Consider the following 13,600-nt stretch of genomic DNA (forward strand, 5'->3'; position numbering starts at 1 on the left):
CAATTATTTACAAATATTACAGAGTCTTGTTTCACTATTATCTCTAATTAGGCAGTGACACTTATTATATTCAGGGGCAGAGAGTATTTAAATTTTCCTCTTCCTTGTCGCAAGAGATGGCCAAGCATCTTTCTGTTTTCTCATTACACATAGCTTTACTTTGCAACCCATTATTACTTCCACTACCATGGAATAGGGGATGAATTTTTAAATTAGCGGCCGTGTTTCTCTTTAGAAATCCCCCACGCACGCCAACCCCCGGACTGGAGCCTGGGCACACGCGGTGCCCGTTCCAACTTAAGCAACATTGGGTCATCTGTTTATTTTCGGGGGGAGGAGGGGGAAGGGCGTCAGAAAGAAAGAGCGGCCGTTGCCCACGCAACCGACACCCCGGGCAACGGCAAGGCGAGGCGGGAGGGGGCGTGGCCTCGGCGGGCCCGGGCGGATAAGAGGCGGCGCTGGCGGCCCGCCTCCGAAGCGGGGACTGTCGGTGCGGCCGGGCGGAGGCGGGGCGGCCCGGCACCACCTCCGACTACCTGGAAAGGCCGGGGCTGGCGGGCTAGCGAGGCCCCGGGCCCGCCGCTTCGTTTCCCCACGCCCCCTGCCGAGGAGCGTCCCTCCGCGCCCCAACATGGCGGGCGGGCGCTGGAGTCCGCTGCTGACGGCGCTCCTGGTGGCCCGAGTCGCGGCGGCGACGGCGGAGGGCGGCCCCGAGCAGGCCGCGCTACCGGAGGAGCGGAGCTGGGTGCGGCCCATGACCGCCTCCAACTGGACGCTGGTGATGGAGGGCGAGTGGATGCTGAAATTGTGAGTGTGCCCGCCCGCCCCGCACGCCACACTGCCCTCGTGGGCGCCGCCCTCCCAGAGCCGTGAGGGTGTCTGTGGATCCTGCACTGCCCGCTGGGCTCGACCACTGCTCGCCGGGCGACCTGTGGCGCCGGGGCCGGGCTGCTCACGCTGCGCATGCGCGCCAGGCCCTTCGCGGTGACAGCTGCGGGTGCCGAGCATCGCCTCCCTCTTCACCCCACCCCGCCCTTTTAGCCACCAGCTTTGGAGGGGAAAGAGTTTGAGGGATGGGGTGGGCAAGCTTACCACGGGGAGGGGGGTAAGTGGGCAAAACCTGTGAAAAACTCGCGTCCTTTTGATACAGGCGTGTACATAGAGAAAGGGGCTGCCATTCACATATAGTATAAATAGGTAGCACGGGCTAGGCAAGGTATTTGTTGAATGAATAATTCCAGCATGGCGGGGGGCAGACCGGTGTGTGCGAAGTAGTTTGGTTTTCATTTTGAAGACCCCGGGATGTCAGTGTGGAAAATAAAACAGGAAGATGGGAGTGTTTTTGAAGATTTTAGAACAAGATTTCAAATAAATGTTGATAATGGTTATCATTTTCAGACGTAGAGATTCCTGGGTAGATATCTTAATTGTGCTAGTGTAATAAAAGGATCTTCCTAGGTTGCCCTTTTTGAACAATAGAAGGTAATTGTATGCAGTGCCTTTGCTTGAAGGAGACGGGAAAAATACAGTTTTGAGTTAGGAACAGGCATGTAGATTAAAATTAACTTCTAGGAAGAAATTGATCATTTGGGGAAAAAGCGTTGAGGTAGACAATGGGCAGATGTCTGAACAGGCTTCAGAGACCATCATGGTGGGCTTGCCGGGCAAAAATGAAGAACCTCTGGAGAAATGATCACTGAGAACTTAATCTCTATAGATTGTAGTTTCAGGTAATATACATACTTGATCGCTACTGTTTGCTGATTTATCTTACCTTGAGGACACAGACATACAGAATTGGATCTTTCCTTTATTTGTCCAAGGCCAAATCTTGATTCTTTCAATTTAGATTGCAAACAGATGCCTGTGGAGTGAAAACCTCACTGTGAGATCAGGACCAAAAGTTGCAACTCCCTTAGCAGATTACATTGTTCAGAAAACACAATACCATGACCCCTTCAAACATGCATATACCTTTTGGTCACAAAGAAGGGGATATTTTAAGCCTCTGTGTAAAATGCCTTTGATATCATAATGAAAAAATGAAACGATTAAAGAGATCTGTAGACTTGAAAGACTTATTAAGCTATTTAACCACTTTGGATAAAGATGAGGTCATTTTCCATTTAAGGGAGAAACTTCTAAGTAAGTGGAGCTTTATTCAACACTGTCATGTTTGTAATAATTGTAAGAATTTTCGACTGCATCTTGTCAGCTAGTACTACAGGAAGTTCTTTGTAGGTGCTTACACAATGGAGCTTTCTAGATGTCAATTTTCTGAATAAATCTGACTTCGTGTATGTGCATGATGAAGGTCAAAGCTGAAGGCCTCAACTCCTTTATAGCTCCTTTTTGGAATAGCTATGATTTTTTTTTCTTTAAAAGAACTAAGCAAACTAAAGGAGAGTTTAAGCCACATACGCTCATAAATAGCAACAACCAACACTTCCTGTGTTTGGCCATGTTGACTGTATTCAAATTGGCCATGTTGACTGTATTCAAATTGTATTCTTCATAAATGTACAGGCCCAGACATGGTAACAAACTGCTGTAAACTTGCCATACGTCCATTGCATAGAATACATGTGGGCTGTGATACAAGATGAAACTTGTAAACCGGAAGTAAGCTGCCCTTGAGATCATTTTAGTGGAAGTTCCCTTTTCATCAAGTACACTTCAGAATAGTTCAATATGAAAGGACACTGTAAAGGAAAAAAAATACTTAAACCATTATATCCAAATTTTTCTATCTACCAGAACCTAAGTCCTGAAGAAATACTGTGGCTCTTATCTGTTTGTAATTTGTACTACTCTGTCTCCTCCCTTTGACAAAAATCCAACACCTAAAAAACATAAAATTCATTATATTCTCTACCATGATAGGCCTATATTTCTAAGAATTCACTCAAATAGCCAATAATTTGTCAGATTTTTTTCCCCCTGATGTATATAACAGAAAAAAGCCAAATGTGTTAATCTTAGCTACCATGTCAATCCCTCTTTCAAGTGAACTGATCATAATAAACAGAGATTGTTAGGGGTCCACAGCTGATGCTTTTAACTTTCCTACAGAAGCAAGTTAGGAGGCTTTCTGGTAGTATTAAAATTTTGACATTACTTTGAATGACAGTTCTTTATTTGTTCATTTGCTTATGCAACTTCTGGGAATTTTTTTTTTTTTATATCCCATTTCATACAAAGCTCCTATAATACAATTCCTAGTTATATTGGGATTGATAATTTAACTTATTTTTAAGAACCTAGCAGCATTTTCTGCTGCTTTTGTAAAACCTAATTTGTATCTTCTTCATCTTTAAAACAGTTTTTTTTGGTAACTTGCAATTGAATTTTCAGTTTTTAAAAAAGATTTATTTTAGCGATAGAGAGGGAGAGAGTGTGTGCATGGGGGGTCAGGGGCAGAGGGAGAGAATATTCGAGCAAACTCTCAGAGTGGGGACCTGAGATCATGACCTAAGTCCAAACCGAGAGTCAGTTGTTCAGCCAACTGAGGCACCCTGGTGCCCCTAAATTTTCAGTTTTAAAAAAGCACTGCTCTGTTAAGGAGAAATATCAGGTAAAAATATATTTGTAGTAACTCACCATTTCAGTTATGAAATCTTTGTTTTTAAAACCTGAAAAATTATTCCATTACTATTTACATTTTCTTTACTGCTTATTGTATATTCATGTGTTTCTCGTCTTGTTTGCTTTTATACATTGTTTTATAATTTTATCCCTATTTCTGCTGTGTCTCTAAAATTGCCTTGCTGTGCTTTTCTTATCTTAACCTCTGATGAAAAGTTTGCCCTTTCTCAGGGTTAGGAAAGGTTATATAATCTGTAAAATATCTTCTGATGTTTTCTTTATTTCCATTGTTTCATATTATCCTTCACTCAGTTACTTTGTAACCTTTTGCTATTTTAAACTTTTTTGGTTCCCATTGTATCAGTCCTTGAGAATACTACTTGTGTTCTTTTGACAAACAATAGTATACATTCTATATACTTTTCTGGTGGTGCCCCCCACCCCAAGGGAAAAAAGAAGCTATCCAAGCAGCTTTATTTTGAGCTGATTAATCTGATATCCAGAGTCAAAGTACAGGGGTTACCTCTGTAAAGTGTATGGCTCTTTATAAAACACTCCTTTTTTTACTTTTTTCTTTGGACAATCATGTTTAAACTTGGAAGCAGTCACAGTGATGGAGGGAAGTCTCATTTATTTCCCTAGGACCTCTAGGTTTTAGTAATTTCCCTCAAAAATCCTTATTTTTGAAGAGAACGTCTTCAACATCATCGCCTTAGCTTGTCCCTGTCAAATAATTATCATATTTTGTGGTTTAGTAGATTATCTTGATGTGCTGATTGAATGTTTAAGAGATAGTCATTAAATGCTTGTTATGTTTCAGGTTTAGAGTTAGGGATCTGGGAAGATGAAAATGAGCTACATTCTTTGATTTCAAGGGACTGTCAGTCTTCTGTGCTCTGAAGGAAATAAGTAGCAGATACAGCATTCATTTATTTAGCATATGTTTACTGAATGCTTTTTCTCTGTCAAGCATTCAGCAGTGGTTCTCATCAGGGCCCTATTGGCATCTTGGGTTCAACAGTTGTTTGATGTATGGGGGTGGCCTGCCCATTGCTGCCCCTGCCCATTACGTTCTAGGATTCACCAAAAAAAAATTAGCAATCTCCATCCCCTATGCATATTTCCAAATGTCTCTGATTGAAAACCACTGCCCTGGCTACTGTTATGTGTATTTAAAAACATGCAAAAAAAAAAAAATCTCATAAGTGAATATATAAGTATTTGATTTCAGATTGTTTCCACAAAGGGTTATCCACATCACCTCCATGATCCTCATCATCTCGGTCACAGTAAACTGTTGCATTGCTCACATTACATGTCCTCTTGCTCATCAGTGCTCGCTCTCTCCCTCTCTTTTAAGATTTTATTCATTTATTTGACAGACTGAGATCACAGGTAGACAGGCAGGCAGAGAGAGAGGAAGGGAAGCAGGCTCCCTGCTGAGCAGAGAGCCCAATGTGGGGCTCAGTCCCAGGACCCTGGAATTGTGATCTGAGCTGAAGGCAGAAGCTTTAACCCACTGAGCCACCCAGGCAGCCCTCATCAATGCTCTCTTATTTGATCATCCCAGCAGTCAGGTGCAGAGTTCTTATTCTCATTCTCATTTACTAGAGGAGATTAAAACTCAAAAAGGTTAAAGCTTTGGCCAAGGCCAGTAGTAAGTGGTTGGCAAGGCCAGAACTAGAATGCAGGCCTGAGCTTTGCAGTTCTTGATGCAAGCCTAGAGTAGCTGGGTAGTGAGGGAGCCTGGGTGATTCATGCTTAGTCTGTCAGCTAGCCATCACCATGAGCCACCTGAAAGATAGCCTTTTCCCTGTGGGATTCAGAGGCCCACCCATAATTTTTTCCTCTGTAGAATCTCTAAATAAAGAGCATCATTGCTATATTCTCATTCTTGACACTCTTCACCACTCAAACAGGTACCCGTCTTCTGTGCACACCAACCACCTGGGAGAATTCTCAGTTTATCTTCTTTGTATCTAGCATGGCCCTTATCACAACTTATAATTATAAATTAATTTATATGCTTCCACACTAGGTTTTTGTCTAATTCCTCTTCTAGACAATCAGCTTTTCAGTAGAGGACGAAAGTCTTTCTATTGATCTCCAGAGCCTTCATAACAAGTACTAAGTGTTCAATAAATACTTGGACTAAGTGAATGAATGAATAATAGACTAGTTGTTCCTTTAATAAAGAGCTTCCTCAAGCACATCACTGAAGGAAACATCTATCTATATTTTCATAGGAACTAAGGATAGTTATCATCTACCTTTTGTTCATTAGTGTAATAAATATTTACTGTGGCCCAGGATCTGCCAAGTATTACTCTAGCTAAATATGAGGCATCAGTCACTGTCTTCATGGAGTCTTCATTCTAGAGAAGGTAGTGAATTCTAATTCCTCTAGCAGGTATCATGGTTTTTGTAGAATTATCAAGTTTTATTTTTCCTCTATATGTGATGACAAAATGTCCTAGAAATGATCTTGTAAAGAAATAGCATCAAACATAAGCCTTCCAACTCTTGGATCATTAAGCTTGTCCATATTTTCTAGAGAAAGGAGTAACACTTGCTGTAGATCATCAGTTGACATTTTGATTTAGTTTCATGTATTAAGTCAGAGAAAGATGAACCTGGTGTACTTCTTTCATCTTCATTGTCACAGATTCTTTTGAGCACTTTGGTCAAAGTCAGTTCTAAGTGAAAACCTACCATATCAGTCATTGTCCATCTCTGTTCTGCAAGGATAAGAAAAGAGAATGTGTACTCTCTCCTGAAGAGAGTGTGTGAAATTTGAGCCAAGACAGAAGAAGAAAAATTGCCCATTACTGGGGAATAAAAAATGTATTTTTAGTAAAGTGTTATTTCTAAGATATGTTTTTAAGTAACTCCTTTCTTGTACACTTAATAGAATCTCACACCAAATTCAGTTGGTTTATGCAACCAAAGTAATCAAAGGCTTTCAACCACCCTGCATATGGCAGAAGCTCAGTGTAATATATACATAAATGTGAACATGGATGAAAAAACATGATTTTGAATTCTGTTTCCCAGAAGTGGTTAAAAACATTGGACTGATATCCAAGTTGATGTAATGTAACACTGTTAGCTATCTGGAATGTATTTCAAATGTCTTTATGAAGCTTACTATATACCACTGCCGCCTAAGAAAAGTTTAAATAGAAAAGATACTATTGTATAGTTTCCATGATTATAAAGGTTCTAATTCCTCTTAGAGGCTCTTAAATGAAAAAAGGATGAATTTGAATGTAAAAGACAAAGTTATGGCAAGTCAACTCCTTTATAGTTCCTAGAAGACTGACGTTATGAACTAGTTTTAAATAATATAAATGAAGACCATATGCAGTCCTTTCTGCTGATTTTTGTCATGGATACATACATAAAAATTACATTTATATCTACATACATACACAGAGAGAGATAAAGTGTGCATGAGTACATGAAAGTCACGAGTTTCCTTTGTTTGTATTGCTTTGGCCCCTGAGATATTTTCTTTTAGTAGGTTCTGAATTACTGTCTAAAACACAGTTCTTTAGGTCCAAAAGAATACTAATCATTTAAAAAGCTGAAACAACAGTGGACCAATTCCCACACCAGAGACTCAGAGCTGACTTATATCTACCACCAAAAGAACACACTAAGTCAGTGAATGATGTTGGTGCACTCCAACACAAATAGCTCTGATTAAATCTCAGAAATAATGACATTCATAGTCTCCAGTGGGTAGCAGCTACATAAAAATTGGAATATCTAAAGTGACCTCAATGGCATTTTTATATCTTGGGATATAAAAATGTCACCCAAATCCCAATTTTTATAATAGCCTGTCTAGAGATTAGGGACTGGGATTTTAAAAAATAAAAGATGAAATTTGCATGATTTAATAATTACTGATGAAGTAAATATATCCCTGAGTTAAATGGAAAGGCACAGGCCTAGGGAAACAAAACAAAAATAATCTAGAGTTCATTTAATTGTACTGCAAGATTTCTTCCTTATTTTTGGTAATTTCTTCCTTCTGTCTGGTTCTCTCTCTCTTTCTCCCTTTCCCTCCCCCACCCCTCTCTTTCTCTCTCTGTCAATATTGGATCTTATTTTCCTTGGAGGTTTTATCACATAACTACCTCCATCTGGGTTCTTGTTCTGTGTGGTCTTAGGTGACCTTAAGCAAGGTCCTTTATACTCGCCTTGTATGTTTGACAGTGACGTTGTAAGGTTCAGATGAGCTCTAATGCATCATCAAAGTATCTTGGAAACCAAGCAGCATATTACAAATGTTATTGGTATTAGTGATTGTTATTAATATGTGCCTGCTTTATATAAGTCCTCTAATCTCCCAGTAACCTTCTAAGGTAGCTGCTGTTACTGTCCCATTTTGCAGTTGAGGAAGCTGAGGCATGGAGTGATTACTAACCTGACCAAAGTCACATGGATACTTGTGGTTGGTCTTGTTGAGTCCTTTGGCAGAACTTTTATTTAATACACTGAAATGCCCATTGAAGTACTAAATAATAAAATGTTCTCTTTATCCCTAAAGTTTACCAACTGCTTGCCCCAGTATCATCTGCCTTACAGATAATTTTTAAATATGTAAAAAATGACTTTTCTCAAAGATAGTTATTTTCTTTGAAGTTTGTTCATTTATTTATTCAGCAAATATTTATGTACCAGCTATATACTTTGCCCTGGAAATGTTTAAAATCAGCCGTGGTCAAAGATGTCAGCAGATGGTTCCTGGTCCATGTTCTCTGGTCCACATTTCTGGGGTTTCAGGGATTACACAGTGAGCTGTAATGAGAAGATTAATGACTTTTTAGAATTATTTTGGAATTGGCTATACTAGACCCTTCTAGAGATGAATGAACAGTCCTTAGGATGAGCAATTGTGCTAAAGACTGGCAGCTTCTGGAGCCTGGCTGGAGAGAAAAATGCATGCCTTGCTTTGGGTAGACCTTTCTCTCCTGGGCTGTGCCCAATCTCAATACTTGTCTTGAAATAAATGCAACCTCCCATCATGTTGACTTTTAACACCCCCATTTTCCCTTTCATAATGTGAAGGAGGAAAGTATTGCCCCATTTCAGAGATGGGTTTGTTGTTGTTTTTCAGGAAAGTTGGTTCGTATGCATCATTGCCTTGAGTGTTGCATAGCACTTCCATCCACGCTTCTGTTCAGGTCAAGGTGAAAGGGTTCGTGAATGATGACCTGATAGCACCTTTGAGCCTAAATCTTGTAGAATTTGATCATTTAATGCTTTTTCCCCCTTTATTTCCTTTCCTAAGGCATTTTTTCCCTGTGTGTGTTTGTTTTATTCTTTTGGCAGACATTGTTTCCTGCCTCTTTTCCCCCCACCCCTTCCTTCTCTTAATATGGAAATGATAGATGCCACATTTTGTAAAAATAATTCAGGAATGGAAAATAAGTTGGGGGGAAATCAAAATTTTCACAATGTTGAGGCTGCCCATCCAGAACTTGTTGGATCTTTCCATTTAATCAAATCTTTAAGAAATATATTTGATCAGGAGCGCCTGGGTGGCTCAGTGGGTTAAGAAATATATTTGATCATTATGTTGTACCTAAAACTTACATAATGTTATAAGTCAGTTATACCTTAGTTATACCTCAGTAAAACAATAAAAACGATTTATTAGGAAAATCTCAAACATAAAAATAAGAGTAGTGCAATGAACCCCCATCATCCATCATCAGATTCAGTAGTTGTATCAACATATTGCCAATATTGGTTCATCCATGTCTCTTGCCCTCTATCCCTGGGTGGCATAATTTATGTACTATAAAATTCACCAATTGTACATAAATTATTCAGTGATATCAAGTCTTTTAAAAGAACCTGTTGCATTTATTCCCTCAGCATTTTGACTTGAGTTGAGGATTTTTAAAAAATATAATCTAAACAGATTTAAGCAGATCTTTAAAATTCCATATCTAGTTGATGGCATCCCGAAATATTATTCAAAATGTTTGGGGATATTTTTTCCTGGAGTATCCTGTTCTATTTTGTGAGCATTGGTTAATTAATTTTATTTACTGCTTTTATTCTTCTGGGTATTATTAAGCAAAACGGAATGTCTCTCCATTTGTATTCATGTATTTTTGTCATGTTTTGTAAATGTTAATTTTCCTTTTAATTGTGTCCTATGTTAGTATTTTGACATGGATTTCTAGTATATGTTATTGTTTGTTCACAATATTTTATATTAAGCGTAGCTCTACCAGCTTTTTAAGTCTCCATGAGGCATATTTGATCCCAATTCCTTCTAATTTCAAATGATACTTTCCTTTCTGTGGAAGTTTCCTTGGACTACTGCAAATTACCACTAACTTAGTAGCTTTAAACAGTGGAAATTTATCCTCTCACAATTCTGGAGACCAAAATTCCAAAATCACCATGTTAGCAAGGTTGGCTCCCTCTGGAGGCTCTGGGAGAGCTTCTGTTCCATGCCTCTCTTAGCTTCTGTGGCTGCCAGCAGTCCTTGGCATTCCTTGGCCTGTAGCTACAAACCACCCATCTCAGACTGCATCTCTACATGGCCTTCCTCCTGTGTTTCTGTGTCACACTTTGCTCTTCTTTCTTTTATAAGAACCTACTCTAAATCCAGGAATAGCTCACATCAAGATATTTACTTTAATTATATGTGTAAATATCCTCATTCAGAATAAGATCATATGCGTGAATATGGGAGGTTAGGACTCTTTTTTAAGACACACTGTGCAATCCACTATCTTTTCTAAATAGCAGTTTTCTCTCGATTCCTATTTTAACATCTGCATATGACATCCTGGAACACATTAGAGCTTTATGGCCCATATATGACGTTTTCTAGCATCATGGGAGGCAAAGTGAGGCCATTAGCATATTACCAGGAGGAAGCACAGCCTTCCAGTTTGCTTCTGTCTTATCCGTCCCTGATCCATTATCCACAGAGCTGCCAGATGACTTTTCCAAAAATGTAAATCTGATCATGAGTCTTAACTTTTTTTAGGGTGTCAGTCATGGAGCTTGGAATAAAGTCCTGATTCCTTATACAACATTTTTAAAGGCTGTGAATGATGTTTTCATCCTGTCCTGTCAATACTCTGTCTTCACACTTCCTGTTCTCTCTGCTTGGGTTAGAACATTCCTTGACCCCTCTCTGGCTATTACTCTTACTTTAGATCTTAGCACAGATGCTTCTTTCTCTGTGGGCTCTTCTGAGTTCAACCAGCTTCTGAGTGTTCCATAGCATCTGTTCCGCGTTCTCAGTCGTGGCATCTGCCTCTTTGATTGTCATTATCCCTGTGCTTACCTCTTTTCATCTCTGGATGACTCCACAAAGAGGAAGGAGGCACCACATCTGTCTTGTTCACAGGGGTTACCTCAGTTTTTAACATGGTCCTTAGATCATGTTTATTGAATGAAAAAATAATCTACAACAGTAGAGTTCTGGTTGAAGGCCCAAGCACTTATTTATTTATTTTTAAAGATTTTATGTATTTATCTGCCAGAGAGAGAGAGAAAGAGAGAGAGAGCACACAAACAGGGAGAAGTAGGCTCACTGAGCCAGGAGACTGATGTAGGGCTTTTCCCAGGACCCTGGGATCATGACCCCAGCCCAAGCCAGACACTTAACCAACTGAGCCATCCAGGTGCCCCAGCCAAGTGTTTATTTCTAACCCTTCTATTTAAGAAAGAGTCTGTGGAGCAGGCTTAGCCTGTAGCTTCTACTTTCTCTGAATGGTTCAGAACTGCCACATATCTTTGGAAATGACTTGCATTTTGGGGGACCCATTAGCAATACATCTTCTGGTCTCTACCCATCAGATCTCACTTCGATGAATCTGAAACTGGTTTAGCTAGTTTGAAAACATCCTTGTGAAAATTGGCCTCCTTTAGTGGCATACTCAGAGAGGTTTCATCCTCCATCAAAAGCTATCTGGAAAGTAGTAAAATTTGGGTCCATTGTAAGAATAACATTGAAGGGCAGAGGACATGAACAGACATTGCTGCAAAGAAGACATCCAGATGGCCAACAGACACATGAAAAAATGCTCCACATCACTCGGCATCAGGGAAATACAAATCAAAACCACAATGAGATACCACCTCACACCAGTCAGAATGGCTAAAATTAACAAGTCAAGAAATGACAGATGCTGGCGAGGATGTGGAGAGAGGGGAACCCTCCTACACTGTTGGTGGGAATTCATGCTGGTGCAACTACTCTGGAAAACAGTGTGGAGGTTCCTCAAAAAACTGAAAATAGAGCTACCATATGACCCAGTGATTGCACTACTGGGTATATATCCTAAAGATACAAACGTGCACCCGAATGTTTATAGCAGCAATGTCCACAATAGCCAAACTATGGAAAGAACCTAGATGTCCATCAACAGATGAATGGATAAAGAAGATGTGGTATATATATACAATGGAATACTATGCAGTCATCAAAATAAATGAAATCTTGCCATTTGTGATGACGTGGATGGAACTAGAGGGTATTATGCTTAGCGAAATAAGTCAATTGGAGAAAGACAACTATCATATGACCTCCCTGATATGAGGAAGTGGAGATGCAATGTGAGGGGCTTGGGGGGTAGGAAAAGAAAAAATGGAAGAAGATGGGATTGGGAGGGAGACAAACCATAAAAGACTCAATCTCAAAAAACAGACTGAGGGTTGCTTGGGGCTGGGGGACGGGAGAGGGTGGTGGGGATATGGACATTGGGGAGGGTGTGTGCTATGATGAGTGCTGTGAAATGTGTAAACCTGGTGATTCACAGACCTGTACCCCTGGGGATAAAAATACATTATATGTTTATTAAAAAAAATTTAAAAATTAAAAAGAATAACATTGAAGTAAAATATTTTATATATTACAATAATTCATAAAAATCTTAAACTTTGGTTGTTAAATCACCAGGGAACTGATATTCGTATGTTCTGTTGTGGGGGGAGTATTCTTCTGTTTTTTTCTGTATTAAGCAACTTCAGAAAAGCTTGCTTTTGTTCTTCCCTTTAGTTAAGAATTTATTTTTTAAATTTAAATGCTCTATTTCTCTACTTTGCTTTATAGATTTTTTTCATGTTTGTATTGACTAACAATTTTTCTTTTACAGTTATGCTCCTTGGTGTCCATCCTGCCAGCAGACTGATTCAGAATGGGAGACATTTGCAAAGAACGGTGAAATACTTCAGATCAGTGTAGGAAAAGTAGATGTCACTCAAGAACCAGGTACTGTACATGTTGAACATTAAATGCAAAAGTTTGTTACTTTTTAATTGAGTTTTTTCAAGTGTATAGGAGAGTTGAAAGACTAGGATACTGAGTACCCATGAACTGACCAGCTAGAGTCAACAGGTAGCATTTTGACATATCTGGGTCTGTCTATGTATGTTTATGTTTACATATATATGTGTGTGTGTGTATATACATATGTACATATATATGATATATATTTATATTGTTATTATTAATTTACTGAATCATTTGAAAATTAATTATAGACCCCATGATACTTTACCATCAATACTTCAACATATTAAAATCTTTCTCCATATTTCTCATTTTTTTAATAGTTTTTTGAACCGGGATCTAACCAAGGTTCACCAACTAAATTAAGTAGTTACATCTTTTCAATTAATTAATTAATTAATCTTTAAAAATTTTATTTATTTGACACAGAGAGACACAGTGAGAGAGGGAACACAAGCAGGGAGAGTGGGAGAGGGAGAAGCAGGCTCCTCACTGAGTGGGGAGCCCAACACAGGGCTTGATCCCAGGACCCTGGGATCATGACCTGAGCTGAAAATAGACACTTAAGGACTGAGCCACCCAGGTGCCCCAGTTACATCTTTTCAGTTTCCCTCAATCTAGAAGAGAGCCCTCCTCTTTTTTTTCATGGCATTATGACATTGACACTCTGAAGAGAACAGACCAGGGATTTGCCTATGTGTTTCTTTATGGTAACATTTAATTTATTCTATTTTGTTC

At 39.4% G+C, this 13,600-nt stretch overlaps 1 protein-coding gene across 1 annotated transcript in view; it reads left to right on the forward strand.

The window, feature by feature from the left end:
• Positions 1-408: 408 nt before the first annotated feature.
• Positions 409-13,600, forward strand: part of TMX4 (thioredoxin related transmembrane protein 4) — a 43,086-nt gene continuing 29,894 nt past the window's right edge. Inside the window, exons 1-2 of the mRNA XM_082744420.1 lie at positions 409-807; positions 12,726-12,841. Coding sequence (XP_082600546.1) covers positions 632-807; positions 12,726-12,841 — 292 coding nt within the window. The 5' untranslated portion in view covers positions 409-631. The remainder of the gene's footprint in view (positions 808-12,725; positions 12,842-13,600) is intronic.

This window comes from Mustela nivalis, assembly GCF_964662115.1.
Source record: "Mustela nivalis genome assembly, chromosome: 8".
NCBI lineage: Eukaryota > Metazoa > Chordata > Mammalia > Carnivora > Mustelidae > Mustela > Mustela nivalis.